Consider the following 21,800-nt stretch of genomic DNA (forward strand, 5'->3'; position numbering starts at 1 on the left):
TCGAGTCTATACAAAGTAGTTTCATCTTTGAGTACATTTGGGTGCAATGAAGCATTTCAAACTATATTTCATAAAAGGCTAACAGTGACCCATACTCAGATGGTCAACTCTGCCTAATCAAGAGTAGTTTTGCAGAAGCAACAAATGCTCAGTCTCCCAACTTAAAAGCAAGAAGAAGACTGGAAAACAAGGAAAAAATGCTGACATTCAGCAATACTAAAATTAATTTAAAATTTCACTTTAAAGAAAAAAGTCCTTCTATTTTCACAACTGTTCAGGTTCGCAAAACAGGAATTATCTGGAAAGAGGGTACATAAACTACCTAAGGATTCGTCTTTTTTAAAATGGGTGCTTTATAACTTAATGTGACCCTAAAAACAAACAAATAGGTCTTATTATCACAACCTTCAGTCCCAGATGTAAAACTAAGGGGTCGGTCATGACATTTATGATTTCTGAGGTACATACAGTATTTGAGAACTAGCACTTAAATTCACCTGAGATTAGTAAGAATCTTTACACACAAATGATATGGGCGGGAACAAAGTCTCACTACATGGCCCACTTTGAATCCCAGAACATTTTAAGCCACAACACGGGGACACCTTAACAGTTATGGCCCTAAGGAGGCGCTAGGAACATTCAGGAGTACAACACACTGCACATTCTAAAAGAAACAGTAAAGCAAAACAAACCAAAAACAAGCCAACATCGATGAACCCAACTCTGTAAGCATCTAAAATGTGAAGGCTTACCCTCACCATGAGTTAAAACTTGTAAGATGCATCTTATAGCAAGCATTTCTTACTGAGCGAGTTTGGCTTTTTCTAAGTTTTAACCCATCTGTAAAATTCCACTCCAAATCAGTAAGAACTGTTAATATGCAATGATAACAATAACAAAAAAGAAGTCGTGTCCTTGTGCTTGGCAGAATCAAAGTGTTCTCCACACTGTTAACGCTTCAATTTTTTTAAAAACAAACAACAAAAGCAAAAATGAAAACTGAACTCACTTTCCAGTGTCTTTAGCAAGATCACACCAATCTCTTCTAACTATATCTAATCCTTTCACCTCCTGTTTGGTGACGTAATTCCCATCCACTGTTGGCTCAACAACCAGAGCAGCGTACTTCTTTTTCTTCAGCAGTAGCAGGGACTTGAAAATGCCATCAATGTCTATTTCAAGTAGTTTATACAACTTATTCACTTCACTTTTCACCTGTGAAAATTTCAACCATTAATGCTAGCTTCTCAAACATCTAATAGGGAGAAGATGAACATGCTGCAAATTCCCAAGAGTTCATCTAAACAAAACTAGAAGTCACATAAGACTAGAAGGCATTCATTCAGGTTATATAGAACACGGTATTATGCTTGGTATGATGCAAGAACTTTGAAAAAGCACAGGGACAAAAACAGATAAAAAGATAAACAAAGAGACAATAATATAACTATATCACCCCACTCAACCAAAGGACAAAATTGGCAGTGTCAGCCCCAGGAAATTTATGAAGATTATGAAATACTCTGTTTCGAATCTAAAAACTAAATGCATAAGTACTTACCTTCAAACTACTGAATTAGAGATTAGATAGTCCAACAACTAGATACATGGCCAGTAAAACTTTGACTATTAAAATAATGTCTAAGATCTCCCTGTACCTCCCATAGCACCTTGACTTTAAGCAAATAACTACCTGCTGAACAAATAAATGAAACAGCCACCTGCTCTTTATTGATAGGGTCATGGCATAGACCATCACCTCTAGGGAAAATGCACAACTTTTCAAGGTCCAATGAGTACAATATGCCAAGCTTGCTCTTAAGTAAAGACTACAGTTCAAATTTCAAGCATTTTAGGGGGGGAAAGGCAGGAAGCTGTTAGCTTGTAAGATGGTACCTTAGTTTTAGTTTATTGGGACAATATCTTAACATAGCAAGTGCTCAAAAAGCACTTGCTAATTGTGAACTGCAATTAGGAGGCTACAAATGATTACTTTTAAATGTCCCTTTGACTTTTCAAATATATTTTAAGTACTCCTATAAAAATTATAGATATATGTATATATGTTGGTAGGTACTTATCCATATCTATCACTGTATAAAATGCATCTCAATACTACTAGAGACATAATTCTCCTTAAGAATGACAATGTGATAGGTACTAATGTGGTCACATCTTAAACTTATTAAACTTAGACTGTTTTCAAAGGTATAACATATCCAACACTTAAGGAAAAACCAATTTCCTTTGAATTTTGCCCTCAAAACAAACAACTGGAGTAGAGGTTAAGAAATATAACAGAGGATGAAGAATCGAAGGCACTAAGTTTATTATTATTTTCAGAAGGACACAGATGTACAGAAACTGGAATTTATGAAGTTCCATGTTAGAAACAGAATTCACAAAAGCAGGTTAAAACAGATAATTTTATAAAATTATCTCACCTTGTTTCCCAATTTAAACACTTCTTCCAGATTGGTGCTATTGGTGTTGATCATAATTGAATCTGTATCTCCATAAATAACTTCAAGATTCATCTAATGAAAAGCAAATATCATAAAAGTTAACAACAAAAACACTGTGACCATCACGCACCCAGTGAAACTCAAGATTTTCCATACTATAGAAGCTACAGGTTCCGGATGATTTTTCAAGAGTTTACGTTTCTTCTTACCCATATTGTCACTGCACAATCAAAGACTAAGCCCCAATAAACCAGAAAGGCAAGCACTGCCACATTAAGAAAATCTCCCTAATTTTCTAATAGGAGAGTGGAGTGGCAGGGGAAGTATCTAGTTTCAAAAAGATAAGAGACTAGGAAAGGGGGGTCTACCACTGTCCCACATGTTTCGTGGTCATGGCAATTTATGAAGCAGAAACAAAATGGGTTTTTTCAATTCAGGGGCACAAATCCATATTAAATTCTTAACAGTTTCAAACAGTATTTAGTAGAATATGAAGTGTCAAAAAATCAATCATAACAAACAACACTAGAGCACGTACAGTATAAAGGCCTGGAAGTAAGCTCTAATTAGCACCGTTACTAATTTGCTAGAAACACTCACATATAGGCTTCAAGCAGCGGCTAGATCATATCAGTGTTAGTAAAAGAAAAAGGCTATAATGCATTAGGAGGGATTATAAATATAAACTAGGCATCCTAAGAAGTCATTTCCAGTCTGGGTTACAATTTTCCTTGAATACAAAAACGTCACCAGGTATGATATCTAAGAATCACTGTATGATGAAAATGCTCAGCATTACCTTCTGCACCATCTCTTTCGTATGCATCAAAATCTAAATGAAATAAAAAGTCAAGATTAATGCATTATATAATTACAAAAACCTAAATATATGCTGACAGAGATAGGTAACCCAATGATTTGTCATTCCCATATATTTTTAAAGCTCTTGATGGTTTTCTAACTACAACCCTCAAAACAACATCATCAACGTAATCTAAAAATCAGTTTGCCTCTACACTGACTCTTAGGCAGAGATACGTGAGCAGATTTGCTGTAAAGATCTATGTAAGATCTATGTAAGCAGATCTACATAAAGATCTATCTTTAATAAATATGAATAAAATACCCTGTTATAATATGGCATAAAGGCAAACTATTCTTGCTATTAATATTTAAATAGAACTACATGGCTAACAAAAAGCTTGGCCAAGCATTTCAAATCCAGCAATTCTTACGGTATTCAGGATCGTAATTTTAAAAGTTAAAAAAAAATATGTAGATCTTTACTATATATCCCTGGAGCTAGTACAGTGCCCAGTGCAAAGGTGGGGCTCAATAAACATTCAGTAAATAAAGACAAACAGATATAGTAGATAGTATCTGTAGCTAGGTCTGTCCCCAGGCCTACGCAGCTGTAAGACTACAGACATACAGGTTATAATGTAGTTGTAAATAAAAACAGACATAAATTATCTTGGACTAGATCAGAAGTAAAACATATTTTACAAATGAAGGCCTCTTCAAAGGAGTAATACAACATCCTGAGCACTCAGTATATGTGTGTATGTGTAAAATATATGGGCAAGACGCTCTGCTATGAGCATCTCATGCATTTCTTCATTTCATTCTCTAAGGGCCCCAAGACAGCCACTATTAATACCGTTATTTGTTAGATGCAAAAAACAAAGAGAAGAGAATTAATTTCTCCTAGTAAGTGACAGAGCAAAGATACGAACCCAGGCGCTCTGACTCCAGAGTGTGGGGCCTGAGTCACTGCACAGTATTCTTTCTAGACAAGCACCCATCTTTCAAAGCATCAATCTAAACCAGAAGTCACCCTTCCAATGACCCAGATAGAAGATTTACTTCATTTATATTTCTTTTCCCTACCTCCAAGAGTCTTTCTTGTCAACTAAGCTCAAACGTCATGGTGTTTCTGTCCTTCTTGTCCTTTATATTACAGATCCCTGTAAATCCTGGCCTTTGAGTGTCTTTTATATCTACCCCTCACGTTCCATTTCCATTGCCCGCCTCCTCTGTAGTACTGTCTCCCAATGTTGTGCATGAGTTCAGTGTCATATGTTCTTGGGAAAGGAAGACCTTCCCCTGCCCTGGGGGTGGTGAATACTGATCAGGCTAACCAATGGTTTCCATAGTGGCTGTACAGTGGAATCACCCGGGGATCTTTTAAAAAAATGCCAAGAGCTGGCCCCAGCAATTTTTTTTAAACAGCTCTCAAGATTATTCTTATGTTGCAGGCAGGGTTAAGGACCACTGGACTAAGATAATCATGGTAATCCCAATCTTTTTTTTAAGATTTTTGTTTTGATGTGGACCATTTTTTTTAAGTCTTTACTGAATTTGTTACAATATTGCTTCTGTTTTATGTTCTGGCCTTTTGGCCGCAAGGCATGTGGGATCTTAGCTCCCCAACCAGGGATTGAATCTGCACCCTTGCACTGGAAGGCGGAGTCCCAACCACTGGACTGCCAGGGAAGTCCCTGGAAACAGTTTTTAGCTGACAGTTTGTCCCCTACCCAACTAGACCACAAGCTCCTGGAGGTCACAGCACATGTTTGCGCTTCACATCTAACAGGCACTCGAAAAACTGTTGGCTAGTTGACTGATAGGTCTCATAGTAATCCCAATCACTCTTCTACTAGACACTAAAATCCAGTTAACTCATAAAAAACATTCACTCTCTTCCACTTCATCTTCATTTATTAACATATAAATTACAGGGAAATGCACTGTGGGAGAATACCTGACAATTCCTTTGGGAAAAGGGCAATAATGAGATCAACCCAAGTCAAGTTAATCATAGTGAGGACAAAACTACTTATCATGAGTTCTCTTCACCCTCTGCCCCTTCCACCTTGCTAGGCTTGGCTTTCCTCATCACAACGGACAACCCCACAAGGTAAGCATTCCCTGCTAAGTACACCACCTCAGGAGCAATCTGTCAACCTTTGACTCCAATTCCATATATGCACTAACGGATTTCTTCTGCTCTCCTTTTGCACTGTGAACCACACCTACTATATCATCCCTGAGTGCACCTCCAACATGAAGTGTCAACGTTCACCTTTCAGATCCACCACCCACCCTCATGCTGTCCTTCCACCAACTCACAACCATTTCCACACACAATTTGAGGGCTGCTACTAAAATGAGTTCCCCTTTGGTGGCAGAAACCTCTCAGTGGATGCTTTGCAAAAAATGATAGGAAACTAAGCAAACTATAAAGACTATACATACTGCAACTGCTTTTTTCACCTAATACTTTATTTTAGAGATTATTCCATACCCACACATAAAGAGCTGCCTTATGCTTTTTTAACGACTACATAGTATTCCATTGTACGACTCAAGCATGATTTAACTAGTGCTCTGTTAATGAACGTAGGTGGTTCCTAATCCTTACCTTCATAAACACACTTTAATAAATAATCCTTATATACATGTAATTTGCCAATCTGCCAGTAATTAGATAAACTCCTACAAGAGGGCTTATTGGATCAAAGGTTGTGTTTTTACATTTTTGATAAATATAGCCAAACAGGTCTCCAAAGAGGTTGTACCAATTTCTGACAATACTTTTAACCACCATCTTTCCTGTGGGTTACCAAACTCTTATTATTTAGCAGAGGCCCTGGTACATGGTAGCTATTAATGAATATCTGTAGAATGCTGAATGAGTAATCCAGAGGAGTAGGTGCTATTATAAACCCCATTTTACAGATGAGGAAAACTAGGCTCTACGATTTTGCCCAAAGTAACAGAGCTAATCAACAGCTTGACCTGGAAGCTGGACCTTATGTCTCATTTTCTTTTCACTGTGTCTCACTGCCTTGTTAAAAGGCCCATACCACATGAATGTTCTGGAAGCCAACAATCAAAAACTTATACATTACAGATATTTTCCCCATTAAGGAAATGCATTTAAAAAAAAAGCCACAGGTATCCTGAAAGGTCTACTGGACACAAGGTACAGTGCTTACAAGATAACCGTTCATAAGTTCACTTCAAAGTGACAAGCCTAATATTAAAGCTACCCATTCTGACAGAAAATCACTTTCTAAGTGCCAGCACCTAGAACACAGGGCTATAAAGGCTTGCTAAAGTCATTAATAAGGCAGCCTGCAGTTATCTCATTTCACAGCAACACCTGCATATTTATCTACTCATTACCAATTGGATGATGGAATTTTTTCAAGCACATTTCAAAAATCTGCCAACTTCAAGTGTAAAAAAATAAACTTTGTGGTTAATTTTTCCCTTAACAAAGTACAGCTGTTGAGAATAATTGTTCAAGATCTTACCCTGTAATGTCAACTGCAGCAGAACAAAGAGTATTTAATTAGCAAATCTATCCAGTAATTCAACACCTATTATATAAAATGCCTTCGTGATTTTATTCAGGATAATTTGCTAAGAGGGTTATTACTGACATTCAGATGGAATTTAAAATTCCTACGCAAGTCGAGTCATAATAGCAGTAATGATCTCCCCAATCAGGAGATTCGGTGTCACACAAGGCTCTTGCAATGCAGCAGCCGATTTCCTGACTTCTTAATTCCTGGGCTCAGCTCAGCGAGAGCCCTTCATGCCGGTATTTCAGTCAGCAATACATCTTTAATGGGACTCTATTAAAATAACTAGAACAAAAATGACTTTTTTTTTGGTTAAAAAGAATGACAGCACTGCCATCATATCAATCATTGCAGGCTTTGCAGAGCAGTGCCATTGGGGGAAAAGAGGAGGGGGAAACAGGAAAGGAGTGGGGCTGGGGGTGGGGAGAGCAGTCATTAAAATAACACGAAGAGGTGTTTTAGCCCCAGTCTGAGCCTCTGAAGACTGGGGAAGGATGGTGAGGACTAAAAAGGAAATGTGAAGTGTATTTCAAAAATTGCTTCCTAAAGAAAATAATGTGTTCAGGACCACACCCATGATGCGGTTTACTAAGCACGAAGCATGTCTGTCGCACCAGGATCAACAGCAGCAGCCACCTAAGACCAACCACGACTGAGGTGTGTGGTTACAGGTTCGCCTAACAAGGCCAGGGTCTTTATTTTTTGTTAGAACAGAATACTAGTGTTTTGCCATGCATGCATTCAAAGGTTATAAAATGATTTTAATGGTATTGCAGACTAAAACGGTGCCTTTTTTTTTTTTTTTTTTTTTGGCTCTGTTGGGTCTTCGTTGCTGTGCGCGGGCTTTCTCTAGTTGCAGCGAGCGGGGGCTACTCTTTGTTGCGGTGCGCAGGCTTCTCATTGTGGTGTCTTCCCTTGTTGCAGAGCACGTGCTCTAGGCGCACAGGCTTCAGTAGCTGTGGCACGTGGGCTCAGTAGTTGTGGCTCGCGGGCTCTAGAGCACAGGCTCAGTAGTTGTGGCTCACGGGCTTAGTTGCTCCGTGGCATGTGGGATCTTCCCAGACCAGGGATGGAACCTGTGTCCCCTGCATTGGCAGGCAAATTCTTAGCCACTGCACCACCAGGGAAGTCCCAAACAGTACTTATTAATATTAAACGAGAGAGAAAACACCAATTTCCCACAGTTAAAAAAAATAAAATTTCAAGCTCTTACTCCAAAAGCATACATCTATTATAGTAATATCTACTAACAAGAAACCCACTTTGATATCTGATGCAGAAACTAAACAAAATGGGAATCTTCTAAGATAAGAAAATGCTGGGTTAAGGTCAAATTCGAAACAAATAACGCACGAACAGAATGACAAGTGAAATCTCAAATGGCTTTAGGATTCTTCTGTTACTGATGACATAAAATTAGAAATAAACTGGAAACTTTTTGTAATACATTAGCATAATAGGGGTAGCAACATGAATGGTTTTGAAGGATGGGGAAGAGAAAAGTAGAAGAAATATAAATATTATGATATTTGGTAATCCAACCATTATCTAAGCTTTCCCTATTCCCAGTTTCAGCAGTTTCCAAGCAGGACTCGGTGTTACTCAGTTCTCCTGCTTGGCAAACATCTTTTATTTCATCTTCATTATATTAGATTGCCTTTTTCCTATTTTCCTATTCTCTGTTATTCTTAGATATGTGTCTTCTCTCTAAGATGTTCAGGGAGCAAGGGCTATGGATTTAATAAGCACCCTACTTTCTGTGTCCTCCATTCCCATGACACTGGGCTCTCTACTGCCTTTAAACCTTAGCTTTACGTTCTTTAAAACTGCGATACTACTACCACCTAGTTCCCAGAGCTAGGTGGTAATAAGAAGAACTGTATGCTGAAAACATGCTTTACAAAGATAAAACGTTATACAAATATGAGTTAAAAAAATTAAAAAGTCAGGGGTCTGAAATCTGAGTACTGGTTTAAAACTGCCAATTACTAGCTAAGTGATTTGCGAACAAGTTGGTTTCCCCCTCTAGGTCTTAGCATCCTCATTTATAAAATTAAGAGGTTGGGATTCCTCCCAGATCTAAAAATCTAGAATCCAAGCTTGACAAGTAGCAATATCTCTTCCTTATATATGGCTGCTTTGACTTTGTACCACATTCATTTCTTTAGTGTTATGAAAAGGAGGCACTAATATATCCAACAAAAATAACTATCATTATAAGACTATATTGCCATATTCTAGGTTGCTTCTGAAGGCCACTTGGTCGTAAAATAACTAGAAATACATAAGCTCTCACGAGTTGTCTGCATATAACTTTATGCACTTCATTTAAGTGGGTGGGCACATTTACAGTATATAAAACATCTGACACCTTGTCTTGAGATAACCCTGCTCCCCTGCTCCGGGAGAATACATGCACACCTACACACCTACACACCTACACCTACACCTACACACACACACACACACACACACACACACACACACACACATATCAGTGTTTCTCGTCCTCAGAACTACTGACATTTAGGCTGGATAATTCTTTGTCATGGAAGGCTGGTCCTGGCCTCTACCCACTAGATGCCAGTAGCATGCATGCACACGCATATGTGTACACAGACACACACATACACTCTTCAGTTGTGACCAAAATTTTCTCCAGATATTGCCAAATGATTCCTGAGGAGCATAACTGCCCCTGGCTGAGAATCAGTGATATTATACTGATAACTCAACATTTTCTCTCTCCAGGCCCATATTCAATTGTCTGTCCCACAAGCATTTATTCTAAATCCCAACCATCTCCTCCAAACCTTCACCAGCTCCAAACATAATAAATGGCCCCTCCAACTAAAACATGAAGTTCCTTTATTTTACAAGGAACTTCACACCACCAGAAAAGCCTCTCTGGCCTCCCCAATCCAATGATACTAATGAGAATGTTAGTCCAATGTAGCCCCCAAATTATTCTGTGTAAATCACAGCATACAACTCTATTAGAAAAGGTAAGATTAAGAAACTATAAGCAGGGGCTTCCCTGGTGGCACAGTGGTTGAGAATCTGCATGCCAATGCAGGGGACACGGGTTCGAGCCCTGGTCTGGGAAGATCCCACATGCCGCGGAGCAACTGGGCCCGTGAGCCACAACTACTGAGCCTGCGTGTCTGGAGCCTGTGCTCCGCAACAAGAGAGGCCGCGACAGCGGGAGGCCCGCGCACTGCGATGAAGAGTGGCCCCCACTTGCTGCAACTAGAGAAAGCCCTCGCACAGAAACGAAGACCCAACACAGCCAAAAATAAATTAATTAATTAATTTATTTAAAAAAAAAGAAACTATAAGCAAATTATAAGCAGAGATCATGTCTTTGCCATTAAACCTAACACAATGCCTGGCATGTAGCAGTAATTCAATGCATATTTATTTCTCAGGCTCTAGTAAAAGGAGGCAAACCCAAGTGGTCCAGCGTGAGAAGAAGAAAAGCAGCAAAGCCATGGATTGATAAATGCACCTCCACAACAACAGGACCCTAAAGCTGGTTACAGGAAGCAGCTATTAAACCCACACACAGCACACATTTAAATGCTAGCTCCTTCCATGCAAGAAATGAACAGTAAATCATTTTAATTCCACCTTCAAATACAATGCATGTTAAATAAACAAATACTCACTCAAGAGAAATTAATTTCTACCCCAGTGATAAAGGCCCGTTAATTATAAACTTGACTGAAACAGCGTACCTCTCCCATACAACTCGTTTCCAGATAAACTGATTTTGTTTTAAATCCTTAATTTACAACATAACCTTGTGATAGCTCATGTGTAAGGAATATAAAACACGTTGACTAAACAAAGCTTTCTGAAAGGTTTCCCCTCCCCAACAGACACATTTAATGATATTTACGAGTATCTTTCAATTACTGCCGTAAAATCTGACAGGGCCCTAATTTTGATCTAAAAAATTAAAAAACCGCAAACTACGGAGCTGGATATGTGAAATGAAAACTGAACTTCTCCCTTGTCTTCTAATTGCTTGCCCCAAAATATTTACTCATCTTGTGGATTTTTAAAAATCCACTTTACATTTTGACTTTTAAAAAACTGTTTTCACCTTCAAAGAAACCTTCCTTTCACAACATTCTTATGCTCTATTCCTCCTCCACTCCAACTTCCAGTCTAGAAACTCACGTCTTATATGTTTCACTTGCATATATGTGCACTATTGCCATACGTGGGATTATACCTGACACAGGAGACTGGAGAGCTTGTAGAGCTGGTTTTAAAGCAAACTTGAGCCAAATCTACTCACAGACACAAGAGTTCAAGTACGAGCCTACATTCTTAAATATTAAATTCTCAGGGGGAGAAAAAAAATCCCTCAGACAACAAGATTGAAACTAGAGCAGGAGATGTTAACCTAAGGTCAAGAAATCTGAAAATCCCCGAAACTGTAAGGAGAAATTTGAATGTGTGCCTATATGCATTTTTCTAGGAAAAGGGTCCATGTGTTTCATCAATTTTGAAATTCTGATTCACTTAAGTATAAGTATCACTGAAGATGTTCCAATTAGCCATAGAAATAGAGCTTTCCGATTTCCTGGAATTCACACAATGTCCATGAGACTAGAAAAACCCCACCCACAGGTCTTGCCTCTTGATTTGGAGCTGGGTATTTTCGGCCCCTTCAATGTATTTCCCTCACAGAAAAACACAGACATGTCAAAAGGCACCAAGATTTGGTTCCCTGATTGACTCCTCACATAACTCATCTGGGGGGCTTATGAAGACACGGCCAAACTATGTCCGCCCTGTAGCGAACATCGGCACTCAGGCAAGTTTCGCACAACCTGATGAAAACTGACTCCAAGTGTCTTACTTCAGTAATCACTTAGACGGAATGAATTTTACATTAGTGGGATCAAGCATGCACCAAGCCTCAGTGGAAATGAAAAGGGCTTATAGTAATAGGATTTATAAATCCACCCATTAGGTTAATGGCTAAATGATTTACATGTAACTTTCTCCCCCACCCCGCCCTCCCTCACCCTTTAACTCAGTAAAAACTATGCTTGGCATTTTCCACTGCAGTGCCATACACAAACGAAATAGCCTTTCTATTTTGGGACATTCTAATTTCTAATAATGGCTTGGGTAGCTACCATTAACTCTTTCAAAGCACAAATAATTGACTAATAAAATTAAGTATTCTATAAGGCCTGAAAGTGCTTAATTGATCATAATTGTCTATTTGAGAAGAAGGCGTCAGGCTGGCTATGCTCAGATAATGAAGTTGGGCAATTCTAAAGCACTGCAATCAAGATAATACTTATGGCTAAAAAGGACATTAGCATTTTCCAGAATCTGCAACATTTTCTTTATAACTGAGGTCATGAGAAAATGTGACGTTAGCCTCACTCACGTTAGGTCTCACTCTGAGCTCCTGGCCCCCACAAATATCAGATTTCACAGGATGCCACTCATCATTACTAAGCACCTGGCCTGAAGCTCAGCCGTGGAAGAGGACCTAGCTGGCGGTCCGGAGGACAACCTCAAGCTGCAGTGACCAAGGCGCTGCTGTCACCATTTTGATGGAAGCATTGTTGATTTCCAGAAAGCTCAAGATTAGTGTGACAAGATAGTCATGGGGCTGTCCTTCATTATTCTCTGCCTCCAGGGAGGTCAGAGGAGGGAGAGCTTTTTAAGCTCAGTACCTGGGGGGGACGGGGGGGGGGGGGGTGGGGGGTGGGGGGAAGGGACGACTCCCTCCCTCAGTCCCAAGGCTAAACACAAAATTCTGTTCTATAATGACCATACTTTCTACATGCCCTCCCACAGCAACTCTATTTCTTATAAAATGGTGTCCCGGGCTTCCCTGGTGGCGCAGTGGTTGAGAGTCTGCCTGCCGATGCAGGGGACACGGGTTCGTGCCCCGGTCCGGGAAGATTCCACATGCCGCAGAGCAGCTGGGCCCGTGAGCCATGGCCGCTGAGCCTGCGCGTCCGGAGCCTGTGCTCCGCGGTGGGAGAGGCCACAGCAGTGAGAGGCCCACGTATGGGGAAAAAAAAAAAAAATGGTGTCCCGTACCCACCCTCTTTTTATTAGAAGTTCAGAAAACAGATTCTAGGAGCTAGCTATGATTAAAATATGGAGGGCTCCCACTACAAAGAAAAATCTTTCAGAAAGATGGTCTCGTTCTGGGGAAATGTGATTGTGTCCACCTGTCCAGAGATACATGCATTGCACACATACTCAGGCATGCCTCCAGAATGTCTCTCTACATTTAAGGACCAATCAAATAATGTGTTCCCATTTATCACACTTTTTCTCCTGTCCCATCATCCTCTATGCTTTCTTTGGGAAGAATTCAGAAAATTTTGAAAGAAAGATAAATACCAAGTTGAGAAAAGTCATTTAGGATGGAGATGCAGAATATGGAGAGGACAAAATATCAACATATAAGCTATAAAAGATGTGGCTAATCACTGCTATGAAAAAAAAAAATCCCCTTTACTTCTGAACTTCATTTGCATTTCTACTCTCTAATCTGGCCAAGGCTCAAGAATCTGATATGAATTCTAGGAAGCTCTGTTATTTTCTTTTTGTTTAGAACCTCAAAAAAGAAGTTATCATTCACTCATCAACAAGTATTTCCTGAGCTGTTCTTATGTGCTAGGTAAAAGGAACACAAAGGTGAGTGATTCAGACATGATTCCTTCCCTCTAGAGCATGTAATATCTAGTGGAGAGAACCAAATAGGCAACTGAAAAAAAAATATGCATACATAATAGGGGCCTCTGGGGTGGGAGTTAGAGAAAATTCCTGAAAGCAGATTGTCAATAAGGGAAAGGTGAGCTATACGGAATAACAGGATAAGGGGGACAGGGGAAGAGTGTGAAGATCCAAAGGACAGAGGGGAAACTCAATGGTGATTGAAGAAAATTAAGCTTTCAAAATTTTTTTTTAAGTTTTGTTTGTTTTTTGCCACAAGAAGAAAATAAAAAGTATGGCTGAGGCTAGAATGCTTGGGAAAGTTGGGAGAGGGCAGGAAAGAGGCCCAACTGTGAAGGGCCTCATAAGCCACAGTAAGGACTTTTAAGGAGGGACAGAATCAGATTGATAGTTTAAAGAGGTCTCTCTGGCTATAAAACTTGTGGAGAATACATGTGGAGGAGTGGGGGCAGGGGCAGCATCCAGGAAGAAGTAATGAGGCTTGAATAACATAATAGTCATTGCACTGGAGAGAGAGAGAGAGAGAGAGTCATGGGTATTTAGGAAGTGGAATCTACAAAACCGGGCAACTGGCTGGATTTGGGGCACGAGGAAGAGACAGGAGTCAAGGATGATACCCACATTCCTGGTTTAACGACTGGGGAGGCAGCTACTCGTTGAGATAGGGAATCCAGGAAGGGGACCAGAGGCAGAGCGTTTTGTAGCTGATGAATATGCTATGCCTGTGGACAACTCAGTGGAGACCACAGGGAGGCAGGTGGAAGCAAGGATGCTCAATAGAGGGGATGTGGCAAGTTTCAGATGCAAGAAATCCAATGCTCAACAGAGATGCAATATATGAATAAATCAAAGCAATGGCAGCGGGCAGACAATAACAGAGCCCATCAAAACAGACGGCACAGTTCATGATGGGGAAGCAGGAGAAAACCGAGACGAGGCAAGCTGGCACCCCAACCACAGTAATGGTGCTCCGTGGGTCTCCTGCTCCCTCATTCCTCCTCCAGCACCTTCCTTTCCCTCCCATCTATCAAATCTCCGTTCTTTCTGTCACAATTGGCAGGTGTCACACAAACCAGTGGCCACTGGCAAATCTGACGCAGGCTGCCACAGTCAGACAGCGAGGCACCACACGCTGACCTTTAACGAGAACGATCCCAACAGGTGGCTAGCGCCTAACACAAATAATTGTATTAAGCCTCTGAACAAGGTCAAAAGGGGGGAGCACCTTGCCTTTTCATGAGCAACCAAAGCAGCTACCAGCCGCGGCTCAAGAAACAGCAAGCAAAACCTCTGCGGAGGCTCCCGTCCTTGAGGCGGCGATGGGCTCAATAGGAAGACGGAACAGCAATCAATTCACTTCACAAGGAAAGAGCCTCCCATTGCTCAAACATAACCATCCTTTTCCTGCCTCTCTTCTGCATTTGGGAGCGGGGAGGGCTCCTCCCTTATGTCAAGATTGACGCCATTTGTTAGCAGTTCCGGTTCATAGTCAGCCAAGAAGAGAAAAGGAGTGATGGGGGAAGGGTTCCCCTGTTTCCAAATAATATTCTCCACACCCTTTGAGAGAAAGTAAGTCCTAAGTGATTAATTCAATTGCCTTTGTCACTGATTTGATAACATCAAATATCTCAGAGTTCTCATGGACCTCTGACCTCAAAGCTAGCCACTGTTTTGACAGAACAGACAGCTGTAGCTCGGGGGTGGGAGGAGCCTGCGGAACCTCCTGAAAGAAGAGCACCTCATCAAGGCCCAGAAATTCCACTGTGTGGGAAGAAGCCAGGAGCCTGCGACCTGCTGTAGGACCCCATGTGCCGAGCTACAGCCTTTCTCCCTGACCTTTACATACAAAAAAACAAAACCAAAAACCTTTCTTTCCCCTGGCGACAACCTCCTCTCCTCCCACCCTCTTAAACCTTGTGACTGCAGATGGCATGGCTAGGATGAGCCACAAACCACTGGCATGTCGGTCCCCAGATAAAAGAATCCAAGCAGTAGATCAGATTGCTGTCAGCTGCAAACGAGCCAGCACTTCAGCTGCTTCACATTCTTTATTTTTAAATGGCAGGATGGTCTCAAGGGCATGGTGGCCTGTCACACAAGAAGAGAATACAGATTTTAAAAGACAAAACCAAAACCCTTGAGGGTGCGCAGACTCACCCAAGATTGAGAACTGAACAAGCACTTTAGAAAAGGGCATACAGCAGCCTTTTACAAACCAGTTCTGAGTGTGTTTCTCTTAGTGACTTGGTGGGAGAAAGCTGACTACAGGACAACAACAATAAAAAAATCTAACTACAGACCAGTTCTTACTCAATGGGACTAACAGATTAACTCTCCTGCTACTAATTTGGAAAATATTTATGTTCAGAACTCTGAATCCAGAGCATTAAAATATTGGGATGTGCCAACCAATAACAAAGTTACCTACTCAGTCAGCCCCCAAAACCAAAAGAGCATGTAAAATTAAATATAAATCAATAAAATGTAAAGAGGATGGTTAGGGAGAACTTACCTATGCAGAATACAAAATGTGTTTTCTTTTTTCCCTATACAACCACCATCACCACCAGATCATTCTTAACTAATTCTTAGAAGCTGAAGACCAACTTGGATTTTGATGTATAAACTGCTTTTGACGATATTCCGTTTTAAACAGATAAACACTTTAAAAAAAAATGCAAGCCAAAGACACCCTTTTGAGAAACTAAGAAAACAGATGTGGAAGCCATTTGTTTAGATGAAGAGGAATTTTCGCTTTTATAGGAATACAATGATTCATGAAGAGGAAAAAAGTCTGTCATCAAGTTTACTTCAATAGATACTGTTGGGTTGGAGGGAGCTTTCTAAATATGGCATTGCTTTTCTTCACATCTCATCTCTCCTGAAATATCTCAAACTACCACTAACAAACATTACTTTTATTGTCTTTGTTCTTTTAAATTTTCTGCTTAGTTAATATATCGTGCAGGAGAAAAAAACCACAACGCTGGTACTACAGCATTACATACTCGCTTTTCGTGCTTAGATAGCTGAACAAAATACCTTCTGCTTTAGGGATTCATCGAAAACAGGCTAGCTTGAGATAAAGCATTAGGAATACAAGAACCCTGGACAAGAAGTTCGGAAAGAACAGCTCTCCTTAACCCCAAAGGAGATGAAATTAAAGACTAGTGAAGTCTTTCTAAGAACTTCTGGCAAAGAGGAAAATCTCCTTTCTTGATGTGTCTGTTCGATGGAGATGTCAAGACAAACTAAAACAGGAAGAAGAAAAAGGGCATTGCGTTCAACCTGGGCAAATGCATAAGAAATTTCTCTCCTTCCATCCTGTGCGCCACGCCCATCTGCTTCCATCCTCCCTTCCTTGTCCATCGCCAGTTCCCCTCTCTGTGGGTCTACAGGCCGCTCTCCATGTTAAGAGGCACAAGGTCTGCAAGGGGTGAAGTACTTACCTTCCACATTCCTCTGCCTCAACAAAAAGACGGGGCAAAAACAGCCAACGATCCTCAGGGTTTTTTTGTTTGATAAACAAACAAACCCCCCCACAATTCCCTACCCCTTAAGATTCTGCTATGATCTCAATAAATAACCACAGGGAAAAGAAATCTCTTTTCTGCAATATCTCCATCTGCCAATATTTTGCCACATTACTTTCTATAATTTATATTTCAAAAACAGATGTTTGAACCCATCCCAAATATAACAACATAATTTTAAAATTTTTATTTATTTATTATTTTTGGCTGCGTTGGGTCTTCGTTGCTGTGCACGGGCTTTCTCTAGTTGCGGCGAGCAGGGGCTACTCTTCGTTGTGGTGCGTGGGCTTCTCAGTGCAGTGGCTTCTCTTGTGGCGGAGCAAGGGCTCTAGGCATGTGGGCTCAGTAGTTGTGGCTCATGGGCTCTTGAGTGCAGGCTCAGTAGTTGTGGCTTGCAGGCTCTAGAGGGCAGGCTCAGTAGTTGTGGCGCATGGGCTTAGATGCTCCACGGCATGTGGGATCTTCCTGGACCAGGGCTCGAACCTGTGTCCCCTGCATTGGCAGGTAGGTTCTTAACCACGGAACCACCAGGGAAGTCCCTAACAATGTAATTCTGAAGATGCATTTTCAACTGCACAAACTTCCTCTATGAGCTATGGCTCAGTCTGTGAACCTCCTTCATGGTCTATAAAATTCTGTATTGGTGTGTATGTGAACATTTTTCTGGATAAAGAATCCACAGCTGTCACCCAATTCTCAAATGGGTCACAGCCCCAAAAAGATTAGCCTCCCTTCCAAACTTGGACAGATGTTATGCTTATGTTGAATCAGTCTTAAAACTATAGTAAAGAGTTGCCTGGTATATTTCATACCCATGGCTGTGCTCGATTTACCCAAGAGACTGCCAGAGAGGAGTGACTCATTTTGCTGGCTCCAATGCCACTTGTAAACCCTTTATTAAGCATCCTAAAAATTAGTGTCAACCATCAGTCATAGGTGAAGGGAAAAAAAACAAATGAGTCTTAACAAATCCATGACCACTATGATTATAATTACAGAGATAGCGTATGGTTTTGATTAGGAAATTCCAAAGGTTGGTTAGTTCACTGGCTGTCTGTAAGGAATCTTACCCATCATTAACTTCTTTTTTTAATTAATTAATTTATTTATTATTTTTGGCTGTGTTATGTCTTTGTTGCTGCGCGCGGGCTTTCTCTAGTTGCGGTGAGCGGGACCTACTCTTTATTGCGGTGCACGGGCTTCTCACTGCGGTGGCTTTCTTGTTGCAGAACACGGGCTCTAGGCGCGTGGGCTTCCATAGTTGTGGCTTGCGGGCTCTAGAGCGCAGGCTCAGTAGTTGTGGCACATGGGCTTAGGTGCTCCGCAGCATGTGGGATCTTCCCGGACAAGGCAAACCCGTATCCCCTGCACTGGCAGGCGGATTCTTAACCACTGTGCCACCAGGGAAGCCGAAAGCTGATTTTTTAAAAATCTGCAAGATTCGCTATTAAGTTGGATGGCAGACATTCTTTTAACGATGCTGACGAGGCTGGCTGGTGGACATTTCAGATCTACCTGGCCCTGCCTACTATCGGGCCACAGCAGCATGACTCTTCCTCCAGCAAAGAGAGAGTACTCCTGCTCTCCTGTTACCTCCAGCTCCCATTCCAGTATTTTGAATTCCTCCTCTATTTCTTAATTCTACAGTCAACCCTCTTGAACACAAGAGGCCTTCTAATGTCATGTGTCACTCAGAAGACTGAACACTTCATGGTCAAGGTTTCCTAAATATATCCTTGCCTATCTCACTCCACCACTTCTCCTTGCCATCTTAGGAGTAACCCTCCATAAAACCACTAATTCAACAAGCATTTACAATGGGCTGAGCACGGAGGGAAGTATAAAAGGAGTTTCACTGCTCTTAAGGAACTTAAAAGACAAATGTGGTCACCTCCAAGTAAGCAGCTTTCCCTTTTCTGACAATGAAAGGAACAGATCTCAAGAGCTGTCATGCAGGAATATAAAAACAGGATGACTGAGGCAATCGCACCAAGTCCCACACCAATGGACTGATCTATTAAAATCTTCTCTTTGGAGGTCTACCTAAATCTTCAGCTGGATCCAACTGAGAAGGCGAGAAGGAGCTCAGGGTCCATGCAGGGCATGACATTAAAAGGGAGGGAAGGCAGTGCTGATAAAAGAGGAATGGGACAAATGGTTTCTGACAACATCATTTAAATATCCTTGTCCCTACCTACTGCATCTTAAAGAAAAGGAAACCATGAGATACAAGGGTCCAGGTCAGGGACAGACATAAAGTCTGGAAACCTGAGATCCAATGAGCTTGAGTGGCATACCCAATATGGCCTCTACGGCCTAGCTTTCTCATTTCTTTGCAATCCAGAGTATCTTTCCTTTCACATCAAGAATCTCACCTCCTCCCCTTCCAGCATCTTTCATCTGTCCCTTCCTACTCGTGTCTTTCTTTCTAACCATTTCTCCTCAATTAAGGGTTACTCATTCACTTGACAAATAGGTATTGACAGTCTGTATTGCTCAAAACATGGTGCTTACCTCTCCTAAGGTACCTAAAATGCAGTCCATGCCCTTGAGGAGCTTACCATCTACACCCCAGTTATTCACAGTGGTCTCATTTCTTCTTTATCTTTTAGGGCTTGACTCCCCACCCCACCCCCAAACCTCATGTTCAATGTGTACAACCTATGCTGACTTGTAGCTTCATTCTCAGAATGCAACTCGAATTGTTCTTTCAAAGCTCAGTAATCTATTCTCACCAAAAGTCATGATCATTGCTTCGGTTAGAGTCTTCAACAATCATCTGGGCAGCTACCCTGATGGAATGGAAAAGCACTTCACTGTGTTCAGTTCATCATGACTACCCTCCACCAGATCCTAATGACAAAGCCCACACACGAACACACCTCCAGACATTGTCAAATGTCTCACGGTGGCCAAAATCTCCCCCAGGTGAGAATCACTAACCTATATCAATGGCTCCGTGTGCACACGCTTGAGAAGTGACGGATGTGTCATGAAGCGTACTGATTCCTGACATACGCCTATTGTCAGAGACTATTTAGCGCACAGGATTACGTTATCCAAGAGGGATTTCTCATATTTAGGCAAACTTAACAAAGTCTCCAAATATACCAGGTATCTTGCCTTTGTTCATCCAGTTCCACGCTCCACCCTGCTCTGTGGGAGGGAAGGCTGACCTAACAGACTACATCAAAGAGCTCCCTCATCCCAATTCCAGTGGAGTTTGGCTAATAACGAACACTGCTTGGATCAGGAGGGAAATGAGCACAGGCTATGCCTCTGGCTTTCTCCCGGAGGGGTCAATGTCAGGGCTGGCGGAATCCATCCACTTGCGATCAGAAGACCCTCCTCACCCAACTCTCTCTTTGGGGGTTAGGCATCTGTTCCTCCTCTCACTCCTTTTCACCTCAGAGTGTAACATCCCTGCCATTACTAGCCCTGAAGTTCACACAACTGCCTTGTGATTTTACTATATACGCCGCCCACATTTTGGTAAATAATCCCTTTATCAAATCCTCCTATTAATCCCAGTGTCATCTCTTTCCTGCTGGGGCCCTGCTGACTGATACACCAAATACATTTTTAAATTTATCTGAAATGTTAAAAGCAAGCAGTTTAAAAATGTTCCACTCGAAGCTCCATTCTCCTGAAAAGAGGCTCAAAAAAAGCATCACGTCTTGAAAATCTCTAGGCTTTGAAGATGTGTAAAGAAGATTACTGTGAACTTTCTTTATTAAAGAGCAAGCCTGTGATATATCTCTTCTACTGTAACATATTAATTAAAATGCTCAAATTTATATTTCCTTTAGCCCTACCTTACTCCAAAGAGAAAGAAAAATAGTAGAACATTACCTCCACCTTATGGTCTTGACAATTCGGTCAATTATTTTTTTTTATTTTTATTTTTTTGGTATGTCACTCTCTTTTTTTTTTTTTTAACATCTTTATTGGGGTATAATTGCTTTACAATGGTGTGTTAGTTTCTGCTTTATAACAAAGTGAATCAGTCATACATAAACATATGTCGGTCAATTATTATATGTTAACTTACATCGTTATTTTTCCATGTACATATTTTACGTCTCTAATTACTCTGTACATTAATGTTAAGGACCAGGACTCTATCTTACATTTGTTTTCCTCACACTTCTTCATTCATGCCTTGCATTAGTTCCTTTAAGAAAGAATATATTCGATAAATATTTGTTGACAGTTGGAAACAGCATCAACAGAAACAGAACAGAAGGAAGCAGGAAAACTAGCCCCAAGAGGTGTACTCACTACTTTAGTATTTTCTTATTTGCCTTATCAAGAGATCTTGCCACCAGAAGAAAAATAAAACCTTCACTGTAAGGTGAATGTAAAATTTTAGGAAAACAGCTGTATACCCATCAAGATTATTTTCCACAAGTAGCCAACATGAAATAGAATTTACAACAGAGACAGGAAGAAGGGTAGGTGGAGTTAGAATAGAAGGAAATGAAGAGGCTCAACAAGAATTAATTACTGGTAATTACACATGCTACAGCCTCTCTTCTTTCTCCACCCTCGAGCTAATCAACAGTGGGAACAGATGTGATCTGTGGTATTGGGGAGGGGGGTGCCTAACAGCTGTTTGGAGAACATGCCATTAAAAAGCAGCCTTGTCCACAGAAACCCAACAGTTTCACTATTTGAAAGAAAAGAGGTAATGAATAATG

The 21,800-nt window shown here is 40.9% G+C and overlaps 1 protein-coding gene across 6 annotated transcripts in view; it reads right to left on the reverse strand.

Moving 5' to 3' along the window:
- The window catches only part of POLA1 (DNA polymerase alpha 1, catalytic subunit), a 303,249-nt gene that overhangs the window by 173,597 nt on the left and 107,852 nt on the right, over positions 1–21,800 (reverse strand). For all 6 annotated transcript variants that reach the window (XM_060137819.1, XM_060137817.1, XM_060137815.1 and 3 more), the window contains exons 27-29: positions 3,268–3,300; positions 2,448–2,540; positions 1,013–1,218 (exon numbers count right to left, since the gene is read on the reverse strand). In XM_060137819.1, the coding sequence (XP_059993802.1) occupies positions 1,013–1,218; positions 2,448–2,540; positions 3,268–3,300 (332 nt within the window). The remainder of the gene's footprint in view (positions 1–1,012; positions 1,219–2,447; positions 2,541–3,267; positions 3,301–21,800) is intronic.

The sequence above is a fragment of the Lagenorhynchus albirostris genome, chromosome X (assembly GCF_949774975.1).
Source record: "Lagenorhynchus albirostris chromosome X, mLagAlb1.1, whole genome shotgun sequence".
Lineage (NCBI taxonomy): Eukaryota > Metazoa > Chordata > Mammalia > Artiodactyla > Delphinidae > Lagenorhynchus > Lagenorhynchus albirostris.